At 40.1% G+C, this 16,249-nt stretch overlaps 1 protein-coding gene across 15 annotated transcripts in view; it reads left to right on the forward strand.

Annotated features, from left to right (window-relative positions):
• Nucleotides 1-16,249, forward strand: part of INVS (inversin) — a 122,004-nt gene that overhangs the window by 82,546 nt on the left and 23,209 nt on the right. For all 15 annotated transcript variants that reach the window (XR_004136298.2, XR_010382761.1, XR_010382763.1 and 12 more), the window contains 3 exons: nt 349-578; nt 2,324-2,430; nt 8,689-8,901. Coding sequence is in view for 10 of the 15 variants with exons in the window: in XM_031450097.2 (XP_031305957.1) it covers nt 349-578; nt 2,324-2,430; nt 8,689-8,901 (550 nt within the window). In the remaining 5 variants the exon portion in view is untranslated. The remainder of the gene's footprint in view (nt 1-348; nt 579-2,323; nt 2,431-8,688; nt 8,902-16,249) is intronic.

Raw genomic sequence — 16,249 nt, forward strand, 5'->3', positions numbered from 1 at the left:
TTAAAAAGGTAGGATTTCTTGCGTTCGCCCTCTGAAATAACAGCTTTACATCACCGCCTGGGTGGAGGGAGGGAGAAAGAGCACGTGGCACCAGGCCTGCTCCTAGCTCCACCTGTTGGTAGTTGTTTGATCTGGGGAAAGTCATTGCTCCTGCCTGATCCTCAACTTCATTTTATGTAAAAGGAAAAGGATCCCTACCCTGACCAACTTATGGACTTGTAAAAATCTGAAGTAGATGATACACACTGAGGCAGTTGCATTTAAAGGACTGTTCTATTTTTTAAAGTCTCTTCTTTTTGAGACTTGCTCTCTTTGTTAGACATTTCCATTATACTTCTGCTTTTTCAGGTGGGGCAAGAGTAGATCTAGTTGACCAAGATGGGCATTCTCTTCTGCATTGGGCAGCGCTTGGAGGAAATGCTGATGTTTGCCAGATATTGATAGAAAATAAGATCAACCCGAATGTGCAGGATTACGCGGGAAGAACCCCGTTGCAGTGTGCTGCCTATGGGGGGTATATCAACTGCATGGCGGTGCTCATGGAAAACAATGCAGACCCTAACATTCAAGACAAAGAGGTAGAAATTCTGGGTCTTTTCTATACTTTTTGCTGTAAAGTGTTTAGACTATTGCTTCCTTGTTAAGTAAAATTAAGTAAAACAACAGTTTATCAAATGAAGAGATCACTCACAAATCTGTTAATTAAAAATGATTTTTATTTGTCTATGTTTCCTTCTAGTCCTTGCCTCTAGATCCATATATAATTTTAAAAAGTCATAATATAGAATGGGAATAATTTTATAACTTTTATAAAACCTGTATTCATAGCATTTGTATATATGTATATATATATATATGTATGATTTTACAAACCACATTTTGTTTTGTTCATTTAAAATTATCACCATTATTTTTTTCATTTGATATGTCATCTTCTTCATAATCATGAGGCTTAATATTGAAAAGTTCTAAGAGCTTTCTGCTTAATAACTCATTCAGCCCTCACAGCAAGTCTATAAAGTAGTTACTATTATCATCCCCACTTGACAGATGAGGAAATTGATGCTCATGGAGCTTAAATAGTTACCCTAAGGCGACAACAGTGCCGGAGTGTTGGGGGCAGTATCCAAACTATTACTGTAACCTCGACTTTGGAGGTTCTAGGGAAAAACCTGTTCCCTTGACTTTTCCAGCTTCTAGAAGCTTCCCTCATTCCTCCATCTTCAAATCTAGCAATGACTGGCCAAGTCTTCTCACACTGCGTCACTCTGACATTCACCCTTCTGCCTCCATTTTTCACTTACAAGGACCCCTGTGATTACATTGGACCTATCTGGATAATGCAGGATAATCTCTGCAACTCAAGTTCAGCTCGTTAGCAACCTTAATTACATCTTCAACCTTAATTCTCCCTTTTCATATAATATTGTATAGTTAGAGATTCCAGAGATTAGGATGTAGATATCTCTGCGAGGGGGTGCCTTGTTCTGCCTACCACACTGATTTGTAGCTTAAATTTTACTGCAGTCAAAAAACATACTCTGAATTATTTTAATCTTTCAAATTCTTTTGAGGCTTTCTTATGTCCCAGCATATGGTTGATTTTGGTCCATGTTCTATGTACACTTAAGAAGAGTACTAATTTTGTCATTGTTCCATATGTTTTATAGACATTAGCACTTAGTTCAAATTTTACATTGTGTTGTTCACACCTTCTGTATCTTTACCACTCTTTTATCTATTTGTTCTATCAACTATTGTAAAATATGAGTTTAAAATCTCCCACTGTGATTATGGATTTGACTATCTCCCATTTTAATTTAGTCAGTTTTCATCCTCTATATTTGGAAGCTATGCCATCAGGTGCATACAGATCTAGGATTGTGATATCTTCCTCTTTGGCTCCTTTAACCCTGTGAAACCACTTTTATCTCTAGCAGTGCTTCATGCCTTTTTTATCTTTCATAACATTGAACTTTTTTAAGAATACCGGCCATTTATTTTCTAGAATTTCACTCAATTTGGGTTTGCCTAATGATTCCTCATAATTATATTCAAGTTTTGTATTTTGGGTTGGAAAATTATAGAAGTGATGTTGAACCTACTTATGTGTCACCTCTGGGATCATATTATGCCTATTAACGTAGAAGATTTTGATCACTTGGTTAAGATACAGTCTATTTTCTCCACTGTATACTTAACATTTTCCTTTTTTCTAATTAAGCAATTTGGGGGAAATGTTTATATGTTTGAGTTAGCATAAATAACCATGTGTCCAAAAATACCTACTCCAGATGTGCTTGGATTTTGTTTATGCTTGTAGGGAAGGACAGCTTTGCACTGGTCCTGTAACAATGGATACCTTGATGCCATTAAATTACTACTAGACTTTGCTGCTTTCCCTAATCAAATGGAAAACAATGAAGAGCGGTAAGCTGTTGATAAAAAGAGTGTATTGTTGGTCATCTCACATCCTTCTTGCATGTTAAAAAGTCTCAAGTTTAGAGGCTGGTTTAGAAATAAGTATACTGACAAGGAAACACTACCCTAAGACATCCTGAACCAGAAGAAAAGAACAAACATTCCACACAGTGTTGATTTAGAATCATGGGCTCTTAAAGCTATTCAGAACTTCAGACATTTCTGAGGGAAAGCTGATATTTTATAGACGAGGAAATTTAGGCCTTCTTCTGACTTGTGGCTAGCATAAAGTCAGGGGAGTCCTGACTGACCAGGACTAGGAATTTAGGTAGGCCAGCAGAATGTGTCATATATTCAAGAAGTTTCTCTTGATAAAGAGGATTTTATCAATTAGTGAACAGAGGTGCCACTGTATAGCATGAAAAAATAAGGAGTGTCTGAGATGAAAGTTAGGAATTTTAGTCTAAATACAGATTTCTTGAATAGTGTGGGATCCACAGAGTTAGCCAGGGTTGTTGTCCAAGGGCCTGAGCCCAATAAAAAGGACTAGACACATTGTGAAGTCTAAGCAGGAGAGATTCGCGGTGGTCTTAGATCTAGGAAGAGTCCAGTAATTTGTAGGTAACAGCTAAGATGGTAATCAGATTTCAGTACCTGAGTCCCCCCCACGCCCGTCCCAGCCCAGGTCTGTAGTTTTCATTGGTCCTGGATGCTCTGATTAAAACAGCCCCTGCTCTGACACCGTCCCCACCCTCTTAGCCACTCAGTTCTTTCTTTGTGTCAGGAGGTGAGAGACTATAGGGAAGGAGGGACTTGCTCTAGGCCCCACTGTCTGAGGAAACATGGGACCGACCCTGTCATCTTTTCCCCTTCTTTCAGAACCCCTCCCCATTAGTTATACCCTCCATCTGTTTTTTTCTGTTCTCTTTTTTCTGCAGTTTGCCTTCTTTGCCTGTAAAGGCTTCTTTCTCTCACACCGCCTCTCTGCCTCCATTTCCTCACACTCACCATTCATGCCTTTGCAGCCCCGCTGCCATCCTCATGTTTAGACTGAGATCTGCGTGTGAATGGTCACTGGCATACTCCTAGTTGGTGAATCATCTGATGTCTTCTCTGCCCACTGTCGTTGGCCTTTGTGCATCTCCTGGTTCTGTTGACTCCTCTTCTTTACCTTATTGACACTGGATCTTCTCAAAGCTTCTGTGACAGTATATTTTCCTGATTCTCTTCTAATTGTGTCTGTGCCTCCTCCATCTCTTTTGGTTCCTCTTGCATTTTTAAATTTTTTAAATATAAACATTCTTCAAGGACCGGGTCCCTTCTCTCAGCCTGTCTCCTTTAGTGATCCGACTGAGCACCAAGGCTTCGGCAGTCACCTGGGTGCTGGAAGGCTCTCAGTCTCCATTTCAGCCTCACTACCTCTCCTCGGTTCACACTCGCACCTCCTCTTCATTTCCAGCACTGCTGTCTAAATCGTACCCTCTTTGACTCCTTCTGGGACTGTTGCAGTGTCTCCTCACTTGTTTTCCTTCCTTTGATCTTTCCTTCATTCAATTCATCGGCTTCCAAAGTAGCCTTTCTAAATCATATTGCTAATGTAACTGTTAATCATGTCATTCCTCGATTCAAACACAGTCTCACCTAAGAAGATTGTCCTGATCCCACAGTCATGTGTCCCAAATACTGTCCCTACACTGTGAATTTTTATAGCACTGAGCACGGTTCACTTTATAACAATTTTATGTAATCTGTCTTCCCTGTTAGCAGAGATCTCCTGAAATCATGGTTGTCTCTGTATTGCTCACAGTGCTTTTTATGAAGTAGATGCTCAGTAAGTAACTGTTGCCTTGTCAAATCGGTGTTTACAGGCTCCCAGCAGCATCACCGTGCTGCATACCTGTGTTAGAAACTTCTAGAATTCTTAGACCACATGCAGATTTAGATAAAGCAGATTAGTAGGTCTTACTTTGTAAGTGACTATATAGAGAACTGACTCTCTCTATTATAGTCAAATGACAATTTCAAAACAAAAGACTTGAAGATAAGGCATTTAGACATTTAAGGAAACTGAAAGGCCAAGCAAAATTCTCAGGGCTGCGGTTTTGACATTAAAGCAGATATGTGAGGGTTCCGAAGGTTTCTCCCTTTGAAGCCCTAAAAAACAAACAAACAAACAAAAGAGAGTGATTAAGAATCCTAAGAATTAGTGACAATTTACCCCTGTAAAGGATTCATTCTATAACGGTGTTATTGCCTGACTGCTGTTTTTTAGGAAAAAATTAAAAATTTTTTTTGTAATTCAATTCCCATTTATATACTAAGCTTTGAACTTCAGACCTACCTAAGTAAGCGTATAAATTAAGGTGTTTATTGCCTCCTGGAGTAAACATATATTTACTACAGACCGAAAGACCTAAGGAAAAATCCTCCTACCTGCACTTGCTGGTCTGCCGATGAAAAGAGACGGTGACAATATCCCAGTCTCCTTTAATGTTTCATCAGCAACGTGCCTGATGTACAGGTGTCAGGACTTGGCACTGCCTTTTATGCTTATTGACGTTCCAGTTTAGGCATTCTCCTCATTCCATCAGACCATTCCCACGTGGCAGATGCACTTGTGTCTTATCTCTTGTCTTTATCTACATTGTTTCTTGACTGGTTACCATCAAGGTAGCGCTAATTTTTACTTCTCATGCGTTGACACAAACCACTTGATGTGCACTGTATGGACATAATTTTTGCCAACTACTGCTGGCTTTCAGTCAATAACTAACTGACAGCCACACTCTGACATTGATGGGAATATTCACAGCACTTGAATGTTTTTAAATCGAATTTGGGGTGAAGAAAGATTCGGTAGTAATAATCACAACATGGTCAGTTGCTTAAACCCTAGGTGTGTCAGACTTCAGTCTTAAAACCTTGCTAGGTATTTGGATTGTGTCTCCCAGTTCAAATCCACAATTGTAATTTGAATAAACGAATTGTAAAAAAAAAAAAAAAAGACATTTTTGAGAAAATTGGGAAAAATTTGTATTTAGAGTGGGCATTAGATCTTACTAAGGAATTCCCATTAATTTTGTTAATACAGTGACATTGTGGTTATGTCACATTATTTATAGATGAATCTAAAATGCAGAGAGAGTAAATGATAGGGGTTCCGGGATTCTGCTTTAAAATACTTCAGCAAAAGTAAAAAGGGAGGGGGTGGATGAAGGAAGTGTGGCAAAAGTTTTGCTAATTATTAAATTTGGGTAATGAGTATATAAAGTGTTATGATGCTGTTCTCTCTGCTTTTGTTTGTGCTTGAAGTTTCTCATAATAAAAATATTTAAAATACTTGAAATGCAATTTTCCATCCACAAGCAGCCTGAAAGATCTAGTTCTTCTCTCCTTCCTTTCACCTTTTACAGATGAGGAAACAGAATCTCAGAGAAGTGAAGAGAATGCCCAGGGTCACACAGGTCTGCTGACTCCCAGCTCAGCATTCTTTAGGGTGTATTATGCCCATGCTATATCTTTTTGTCCTACTTTTTAAATTTTTTTTTAAATTTAAAATATAAAATTAAAAAAAATTGGGGGGGGTGGTGAGGATGTAATTAAATTCTTTAATTTATTTATCTTTTTTAGTGTAGATACTGGGGATTGAACCCAGGACCTTGTGCATGCTAGGCAGGCACTCTACCGCTGAGCTATACCCTCCCCCATCTCTTTGTCCTATTTGTAAGTAAAGGCGTAATTTGGGCCACACTTTCATAAATCATAGTTTGATAATCCTGCTTATATATTAAGTGAAAGATATGACATATTAATAATTATAGAAAAAATGATCAAGCTTGCTAAAAATATATGTTATTTGCATGTTGATTTAGAAGCAGTTTCATTCTATACGATACATACATGTTCAATAATTGAGAGATGAATTATGGAAGGATTACTGAACAGAGAGTCATTTGATCTTAGTTCCAGTCTAAATTCTGCAAGTTATATAACCTTCAGCAAATTACTTCATCTTTCTGGGTCTGTATTCATTTATGAAATGAAGGTGTTAAACTAAACCTCAAATTCAGTTCATCTCTACTATTGTGTGGTTCTGTGACACAGAAGACTTTTTTTCTGTTGGAGAAAGCATAGTCATGAAAGGCATTTTAGAATATATAGTGAAATTTGTAAAAGTTCTTCTGAATTTACAACATGCTATTTACATTTAAATACTGTTTTAAAGTTTATAAAGGCCTTACCTACCTTATGGCCTTCTGGTCTCTAATAGTAGTGGCAGATCGAGCTGTTCTAAAATGAGGGTTCCTTAATTTTAGCCTTTGGGACTTCGTTCTGAATTCAGAGTTTCCTTACTGAAGTGACCAAAATACCATTTGCCTATACTGAAAAGCTCTTCCTTTTATGTCTTACCGTGACTATTAGGTGAGTTTTGAAAAGAGATAATTTCTTTTCTGTAATCATTGGATGATTTTCTGTGTCTAATCATGCATGCATCCATATAATCATCATTTTTCTGCCTCATATATCAGTTGATTCGTTCCTCCCAGCACCTCTGACTGCTCTGGCTCAGTAACAGTCACCCCAGGAAGGATGGGGTCAGGGGTCATAAATACTAGTTTGGGTCCTTTGGAAATAATATTCCTGATAAGCAACTGTGGAATCAACCGCCATGCTGCCGTGTAGGTCCTGTAATAATGACAGTCACAGCTGACATTTATTAACCGCTTCCTTCTTGCCGGGCACACTGCGGTCTTCTTCACATTTATTACTTCATTCTCTCCTCATGCCAAGTCCATGATGAGGAAAGGTGGGGCTTAGAAACACAAGTAATTTGGTTAGGAAGTGACAGTCTTCGTTACCATTGGTAGATGCTAGAATTTGCGGGCCAGAGGGTTACTTAAATTTTGTACTTTTTTCATTGTTTGATTTCTTAAGCAATGTGTCATTTTTACAAAATAATCTTTTTCTGTAAAAAAAAAGAAAGCATTTTTAGCAGTGGTTAATTCTGAGAGTGGGAGTGTAGATGACTGTTATTTTCTTCTGTGTATTTATCCAATTTGTTTTAGATTTCCAAAAATAGAAAAAGTATATTTTTTAAAAGGAATCTGCCTAAAATCACACATCTAGAAAGTAGTCAGTGGGATTCAAATATATAATCTATGTGACAATAATACCCATTTTTTCTAAAATAATCTATTTATCAAAAGGGCACACACAGTGTACAAAACTGAAATGCATAGACAGGTGTTCAGTAAAACTAAAGTGAAACCTCCTACCTTCTTCCTCTGAGACAACTGGCTTCCTCCCCAGAGGCATCACCATCACCAGTTTCTTGGGAAACTTCGAAAGATGTATTTTACACAGATAAGCACACAGGGATATAATCTATTTTCATACAAATGGAGCACGCCATAATGCTTTTCTGTTGCTTACTTTTTTCTCTTTTCCTTCACTTAACAAGTCATCCTGGAAATTGTTCCGTATTTATTCATATACCACAGTAATGGCTGTATTATACAGGTGACTTGACATGGATGGCCTGTCCTCTGTGGATGGAATTGATTGTTTTCAACCGAGGAAAAATCAGGAGCCATTAGTATTTCCTGTTTGGGGAACTATCTTTTATCTCTGTTATTGGTGTTTTTTTAAGTCTTCCATAATTTCTTCTAGTACTTCCATGGCTTCCTTTTTTAAAAAAAGTTTAGATTTTTGCTTCATCTAGGATTTATCTTAGAGTAAAATGTGATATAAGAATCTTTTTTTTTCCTAGATGGCTACCCAATTGTCCCAACACTATTTAATAATCTATCCTTTCTGCAGTGATTTAAAGGGCTGTCCTTATCACACCCTAAATCTCTCCATTCAGAGGTACATTTTTCATTTTTTAAGCACTAACTGTCAGTAATCATGGGCTCAGACTTACGAATCTCACAGAATATTATTTGCAGTGCCTTTTAAGATAGGAGCAAGGAATTACTTGGAACATGAGGAAGAAGAAAAATAATTGTGTGTTCTCATAGCCCCCAGTTTGTGAACCAACGAGCAAAACTCAGGAATCGATGTGGTCAGCAGCACAAAGCGCCTGACCCCAGCTTCCCCCTTGTTCTGTACCCCTCAGAGAGAAAAGGAACAGCAGTACGGAAGGTAGCTTTGCCTGAGGAATATTGCACATCTTAGAATGAGGTTTCCTTCTGTTGCATGATCGTGCCAGTTTAACTGTGCCTTGAATAACCTTCCAACACTTAAAAAAAAATCTCCCTGCTTCAGGTACACCCCGCTTGATTACGCTTTGCTTGGTGAGCGCCATGAAGTGATCCAGTTCATGTTGGAACACGGCGCCCTGTCCATCGCAGCCATACAGGACATCGCTGCCTTCAAAATCCAAGCTGTCTACAAAGGGTACAAGGTCAGAAAAGCTTTCCGGGACCGGAAAAATCTCCTCATGAAGCATGAACAGCTGAGAAAGGATGCTGCTGCCAAGTAAGTGTGAGCTCTGGAGACGGTGTCCACACAGCTCAGAGTCAGCATGGAGGGGCGGTGTAGTGGGAGAGTCTGAAATAAACGTGGTCCCCGTACCCACGGCACCTTCCCACCTCTGCTCACCAGTCCTTCAGAGGACTGAGGCTACCACGAAGGATACAGTTGTGAGCTCTCCTGGGTGGGTGTTCCTCTGTTTAGTCCTGGATGTTCCAACCCAGGGACAAGCCACTGCCACACCCACCCATGGCAAGCAGTTAGGGGTGGGAGTGTTACCCACAGGAGGCTACGAAGGGATGACTGGTCCTCTTACCTTTCCTGTTTTTCCAAAAGAAACTTACACCAACATCTCTCCTGCTTTCACTAGACTAATCTAAGTCTAGTTTTGATTTGATTAAAGCAACCAACTTGTATAAACAACTTGCTCTCCCCCAGATACTCCCTAACAAATGGGCACTAAGTTATGTAATTTATTCAAGAAATAGTGATTGAATTCTTACTGCACATACAAAACTCTTGCCTTGAGCCTAAGGAGAAAATAGTGACTAAAAGCAAAGCATTTGCTTCGAGGACCTCACACTTCTTTGGATAGTGATACATAATGTGCAGAATAGTCTTGTGCCTACTATACATCGTGGTTATTTGACCGTAAGTGATTGATTTCAGATCACACTTTGGTTTGCCTTTTCTGTGATACTTGTGTTGAGTATTTTAAATAGCAAGAGAGTATTGTGTTGGCAGCTAGAATACCAAAACCTCTAATGATAAAGATGCAGATGACAGGCAGATTCTTGAGGGATAGCTTCCTGGCTGTATCTTGAATAAATCTTGAGTCCTTCCAACTCCTGAATCCTACCATATCTTGCCCACAAGGGGGAAGCATAAGTGTAATAAATAATGGTTAAAAATAATAATAAAAGGCAGGATAAACCATGTCAGTGGGAAGTTAAATACCACTATGAACAGGAATGCTAACCATCACGTCAGCCTTCAGTAAACAAGATGACAGAAACACATCATTTTCTGTGACTCTGAAGTTACCGAAGTAGGTGGCATCCTAGGGAGTATTATTTTGTGCTGGTCTCTAAATGAGGCTCTCTTCTCTTCTCTTATTACCAGAGAGTCCAGTATTAACCTAAAAACCACTACATGCCTCTTTTTGCAGACTTCTCATAAAATTTCTCTACATGTGAGTGACACTTGTAAGTAGGTAACACATGTGACAAGTTATCCTGAGTTGCAAGTAAATATTCTCTGCCAGGGAAGGAATATTGTATTTCCAACTACTGAAGTTTCTATACACTCCAGTTTAATGTGTGAGAGTCTGTTTTCAGAATGTGAAGTCATATCCCACCTGCCTGAATATGAGGTGGGACTCCTCAAAGGCGATGGGACTGGCTTGGTACGTCCCCCAAAAGGAAGGAAGGAGAGAAACCTTTCCCCGTCTCTCACGTTAGGATGGTGGAAATCACCTTCCTTAAAGTAAGGATGTGAAAGGAACTGATTGAACGTAAAATGAATTCTATTTTGCCGATAGAGGAATTGGGAGAGAGAGTTTTAGTCATATTTTCTAAGGCTTTTTTTTGAGAAAATACTATTTAGGAAATACCTATAATCCATTTAAAAGCACTTTATAACTCATACCGCACCTCCTGTGTTGTTGCTGGCATGAACATTGCTGTAATTTACCTGCCAAAGCACAGAATTGAATGCACACTAAAATAAGACTGTATTTATGTTGATCACTCTTCTTCCTTGAAACTTCCTTTTTGCCAGGTTTCTATTTCACTCTCTAATCTCAAGTCTCCTCTAACTCTCTGAACTCTTCCTTCTCAAAACTTTTTAACTATACCGTCTCCACACTGAGGTCAGCCCTGCAGACTAACTCCTTAGACTTCTATTCATGCTCTGCTTTTTTCCTTGAAAATATATCTACTCTTAAAACTTAAATTACTTCATCTCTGTAGATAACCCCTTCACCTCTCTCACATCTTGACCTCCCGAAACTCTAATCCCAAATCATCCATGACCTGCTGGGCATTTCCACTTTGCTGTCCTTTTGTTACCTGCCAACATGTCAGATCATTGGATATTTCCACTGTGTGTCCTGTTGTCACTGTCACTTCAGTCTCACTATGTGAAACCTACAACTCATCATCACAACCTGTCTCTCGTCTCACCTCCTGACTTCCCTGCCAGTGTTGCCACCACTGATCTGCCGATTCCTCTTCTGAAGTGTCCTTTGCTTCTATTCTTCTGTCCCACTCCTCTGTACAGGCTGTCATTCTTGAATGCCATCCATGATGCTTCCACGTTTTACTTACCCTTCTATCTCCAAGTCTCATTTCTCTGCACCAGTACCACCCTCCCACCCCTCACACTCGAGGTCTTAGCCGTCCTGAACTTCCTTCACTCCCTCACTTACCACCTTCCTTACACACCACACTCTCAGGAGACCTGAGCTTCTTTCTGGTGAGTGTATGGGACTGAGTGTGTCTCTTAGAGTTATATAATCAAGTCCAGTTTGGGTGGCCCAGTTCAAACTTGTGATGCTAAAGTCCCTTCCACAGGAGGTTGTTCTGTGTCCTCAAAAGGTCAGGTGACAAGGATTTCTGTGCCTCTCAAGCAGCACATTTCATTAGTGGACAGTTCTGTCTGACAGAAGTTCTTTTCTACTTTTTGGTCTTGAGCTACCCCTTGAAGCAAAAGAGAGAAGTGTCAGTCCTTTTCCATAAATCAACTTTCAGACAATTAAAGAAAGGGCTCATGACACTGGTACTCCTACCCCAGCTCTCCTTTTCACCTTATAATAGATCCTCTGACAGCTGTTCCCCGAATACCCTCAGTTTGTCAATGCCTTTCTTCAGGGTTGACCCAGAGGTCTGAGTCTTCTGCTCATATGGAGATCTGATCCATGGGGAATCACTTCCATGATTCTCTTCCACGTCATTCCACTTTTCTGAACCTCAGTTTCTCATCAGTAGAATGAAAAGAAGATTTCTTAATCCAGGATGGGCTCTGGGGCTCCGTGAATGCCCTGAAACTGGAGGCACTATTGTGTGTGTCATGAGCATATATGCATTAGAGGGAAGAAGAGAAGATCTATAGATTTTTATCACCTTCTCCAAGAGGGTCCATGAGTCATAGAAAGATTTTTTAAAAATTGGATTAAATGATATCTGAGGTTCCTCCCAGCTCTCACATTCTGTAAGTCAGAGGTCCTAAAATGCATGACATTTTCTTATTCCCTTGAGAGGAAGTTAAAGACCAACTATTACTAAGCCTATTATTCAGTGACAATGAAGAGATAGAATCTGACAGGCCCCCCACCCCAAGTACCATGCAATACCAGCTGAAAAGGTTAGAGCTAGACCTTTTCTCTCTTGTGAGGTAATCAGTTTCCTCTCACTGGAAATGTTCCAGCAGAAATTGAATTATCATCTCTCCAGGATAATATATAAGGAATTTTTTAAATTATGTAAAGAGCTGGTCTCTCAGATCTCTTCCACGTCAAAGATTCTGTGAGAACTATGTTCTCCCGTCTGCCTTAAATACCCTTCTTTCACTTCCCTCTTTTCTCATTTTGACATCATTTCTATGTAGCCATTTTTTCCTCTTCCAGTTTAGTCTCCCACTTCCTCCCATAGCTCTGCGAAGATACCTCTGTTTCAGCAGCATCACATCTAGAACTCACGCTCTGTAGGAGTGTGTGGGTCTGATTCCCCAGGAGATTGTCAATTCCTTGAGAGCAGGGATTGTATTATGTACCTCCATACTTCTAGTGCCTTAGAGTCCTTGATATGTAGTAAGAATTTAATAATAAATGTTCAATAACTACTCCTACAGTGGGTCTAAGGCCTTACGTGAGTCAGTCATCATTCTGGGCCTTAGTTTCCCTCTTTTTCAAATGGAAGGGCTGGACCAGGTCCTCTCTAAGGTCTCCTTCAGTCTCTGTAAGGGTACCACTTTAACTTGCTTGCCTTACTCACGCAGCAAACACATTGATGTACCATTTATCCTCACAACGCACACTGGCACTTACATATTTGTGCGTTTGGTTTTCCACCTCCCTCTGTATTTATAATGAGCAGATTATTACCATTTGACAGGTTTATGATTTTTAAAAGAAAGGTAAGAGCAAAGGGGTTCACCACTGCATAGACTTGAACATTAGACCTCGCTATGTGGCTTTCCCGGAGAGTGGTATTTGCTCAGTTTTGACAAGAAATTAATTCTGTCGGATACTGCACAAATAGGCAGGCTCTTACCCATTTCATGGTTATTCAGGTCACCATTGCCATGAATACAAGACCCACGAGAGATGTGATCAAGTGGCTTCCAGAGAAAAAGGAGTTGAGCATTTTTTGCAAATATCATTAGACGCAGATGGCAACACACTCATGCCACACCAAGACTTCTTCACTTCTAACCAGATCCAGTCACAGCTTATCTTAACAGCTTTACCTGTTAATAACAGTAATGATGAGGAGGGAGGGTATAGCTCAGTGCTAGAGGGTGTGCTTAGCGTGCAAGAGGTCCTGGATTCAGTCCCCAGCACCTCCATTAAGAAATAAATAAGTAAATAAATAAATCTAATTACTTCCCCCAAAATAAAACAAACAAACAAACAAACACCCAAAAAGTAATGTTGATTACTTATATTGACATAGTGCTTTATAGCTTACAAAATTCTTATATATTAAATCCATACAATAACCCAATAAAGTAGACAAGGCAGCTATCTGTAATCTCATTTCATACATGGGAAAATAACACAGAGAGGTTAATTTGCCTGAAGTCCCACAGCTAGTAGGAGAGATAGTTGGCACAGGAATCTCAGCCATACCCTAAGCCAGGGTTCCTACCATTGCTTGGTTCAGGCAGATATCCTAGCAGCCCCCCTTATGTTAGAGGCGCCCTCCCGATGCCAGCACTCATCTGATAGGCCAGCATGGAACAGCCCTGCTTCTTTTTTGTGACTTACACCCAATGTGTAACTGTTGGTGGCAGAACCAGGCCCTCAAGTCAGCTTTTGTCCTAACCCAGTGCTTACTCAGTTGTGCAAGATTGTTTCCAGTGATTGCTAAGAAAGTGGTACCAAGCCTCCAGCATCAATTCTGTAACATAGTTCAATAAAAATCTTCTTACTGCTATCAAAGCTCACATAACAGAGCACACCAATATTCTCCTAAATCCTTGAGAAAATTAAGAAAATTAGTTTACCCCATTCCTGTACCAGGACCATGAACAGGAATGGCATTGGGGCAAAGCTGGGTTAAATCGGTACAACAGCAGGGCACACTAACCTGACTTCCCTTTTCTGTGGAAACCATTTAAATCACATCTCTCAAACCTCTCATAGTCTTGTATTCAAGGCAATTGGCAACTTGAATACTCATGGAATGGGAATGAGCCTGCTTTAAATTTCTGCAGTGTCTGATAGAATTCATTTCTTCTAGTTAGAACTGGACAAATACAACACTCTGTGGAAGCCACATAATGGAGTAGGGAAAAAAAAAAACCATCAACTCCCAGGACTCAAAAAACTTCGCAGGCCCAGAGGCAGGTCTGTGCCATAGTGTGCAATCGGACAGATCCAGTGAGGAGACGCTGAAGCCGTAGGACATTCAAGTTGTTGAAGTTACTGCCCTTGATCTGGGTCTCTGCACATCAATCTTTTGATCCCTTGGTTTCTTATTGGCCTTTTTTGTACAGTTGACATCTCGGCTACTAATTTGTAGAAGTCCCCATCCTTGGGTCTTAGATCTGGTTTGGGAGGGCTCCAGGGTATATCTTTGCCCCACAACTGCCCTTCAGAGATTTGCACCAGCCTCGGGTCTTTTCCTCCCTGGGTGGAACAGCACCCGTGCCTTCAGCCCATCATTTGGAGATCCTCTTCACCTTGTGCTGCACAGGACCCGAGGCAGATGTTAAAGATCTGATCCCCAGTTGGTGTTCTCATCTTCTTATACTGTAAGCCTCTGGGGAGCTGCAAAAGTTGCTCTAGAAAAGACAATACCCTTCAGACTAATTGGTAGCCCAGCAAAAGCTGTTGTCTGGATGATTTCCCTCAATGTAATAGAAAAAAAAAAAAAGGAGAGGAAAATGTGAGACTATTTTATGTATTAAGATTGTGCCACCTTAATAAATTTTATGCTAAAATGTTACTTGATATGTCATGGACAGAATTTTTTTTTTCTCTTTAAATTTTTGTGTAAACCAGAATAACGTTGGTTCTTCTTCTTGTATTTGTTTCCTAAACTTTATAAAAATAGGTCAAATGTATAGCATGACCCACTATGAAAATTAAAGATCTTTGACATTCTGTAAAAAATTAGTTAGGAGGAAAACACTTAAATTTTAGGACATTTCTTGAGTCTAAGAGTGTAGGAATAAAAGCTACACTAGAAGCCAGCTTGAAATGCTGTTAATGGTTACTTTGATGTGATGTTACCACTTTCTTCTTATGACCCAATTCATTTTTTAAATGAAGCAAGAAGATTGAGTGAAATTTTGAAAAATAATTTTGTCATAGAGATGAATTTTACAGGAAGAAATAAAGCCGCTGAGGCCCAGCTCAGCCCTGTGTCTAGTTTACCATGTAGCCTGGGGTAAGTCACTCAGCTCTCTGCCTCAGTGTCCTTATTTACCAGGTAAGAGCAGAGCCCTCAGTAAACTGAGTTTCCTTCAAATTCTTAGACTAGAAGCAGTGGTTCTGGATCTTTCTGCCCAGGAACACACGCACACACACACACACACACACACATACACACACACACGTGGGATCATGTGCTCCTCTCAGGAGCTGTGTCCTGTGTGTGTGTGGGGGGGGTCGTGGTGGTGGTTGTTGCTTTCTGTTTCAGGGCAGCAGCGTAGATAAGACAGGATGCGGGTTATGCATAATTTCCCATTCTTATCTCACTGCCTTTTCCTCAGTGATCACTTCCTTTACATCAAGAACCACAGCTCTGGAGAACTGCACAGTTGTGGGCTGGGCGCCACCTGGCAGTTATTTTTAATGCGAAATGCATCAGTTTTTAGAAAAACATTAATTTCTTCTATTCATCACCTGAGGTGTAATTATATATTCTCACGATTACATTCTTCCTCCCGAATCAGCTTACTGAGCTCTACCAAAATGAAAAAAAAAAACCCCTTGCAAACCTCCCCCTCCAAGAATTTTTCAGGAGGCAGAACTCCCTTGCTTTCTGGACATCTGATCACTCTGAAAGGCTGAGATCCCCTGTTTGTCCTGTGGCTGCCTTTGTGGAAGCCCAGAAAGGGCCTGCAGGGACAGGGTTGGCCCAGAGGCTGATTGCACAGTGGTTTCTTGGAGTTGAAAAGGAAAGCT

Source organism: Camelus dromedarius, chromosome 10, assembly GCF_036321535.1.
Source record: "Camelus dromedarius isolate mCamDro1 chromosome 10, mCamDro1.pat, whole genome shotgun sequence".
NCBI classification, from domain to species: Eukaryota; Metazoa; Chordata; class Mammalia; order Artiodactyla; family Camelidae; genus Camelus; species Camelus dromedarius.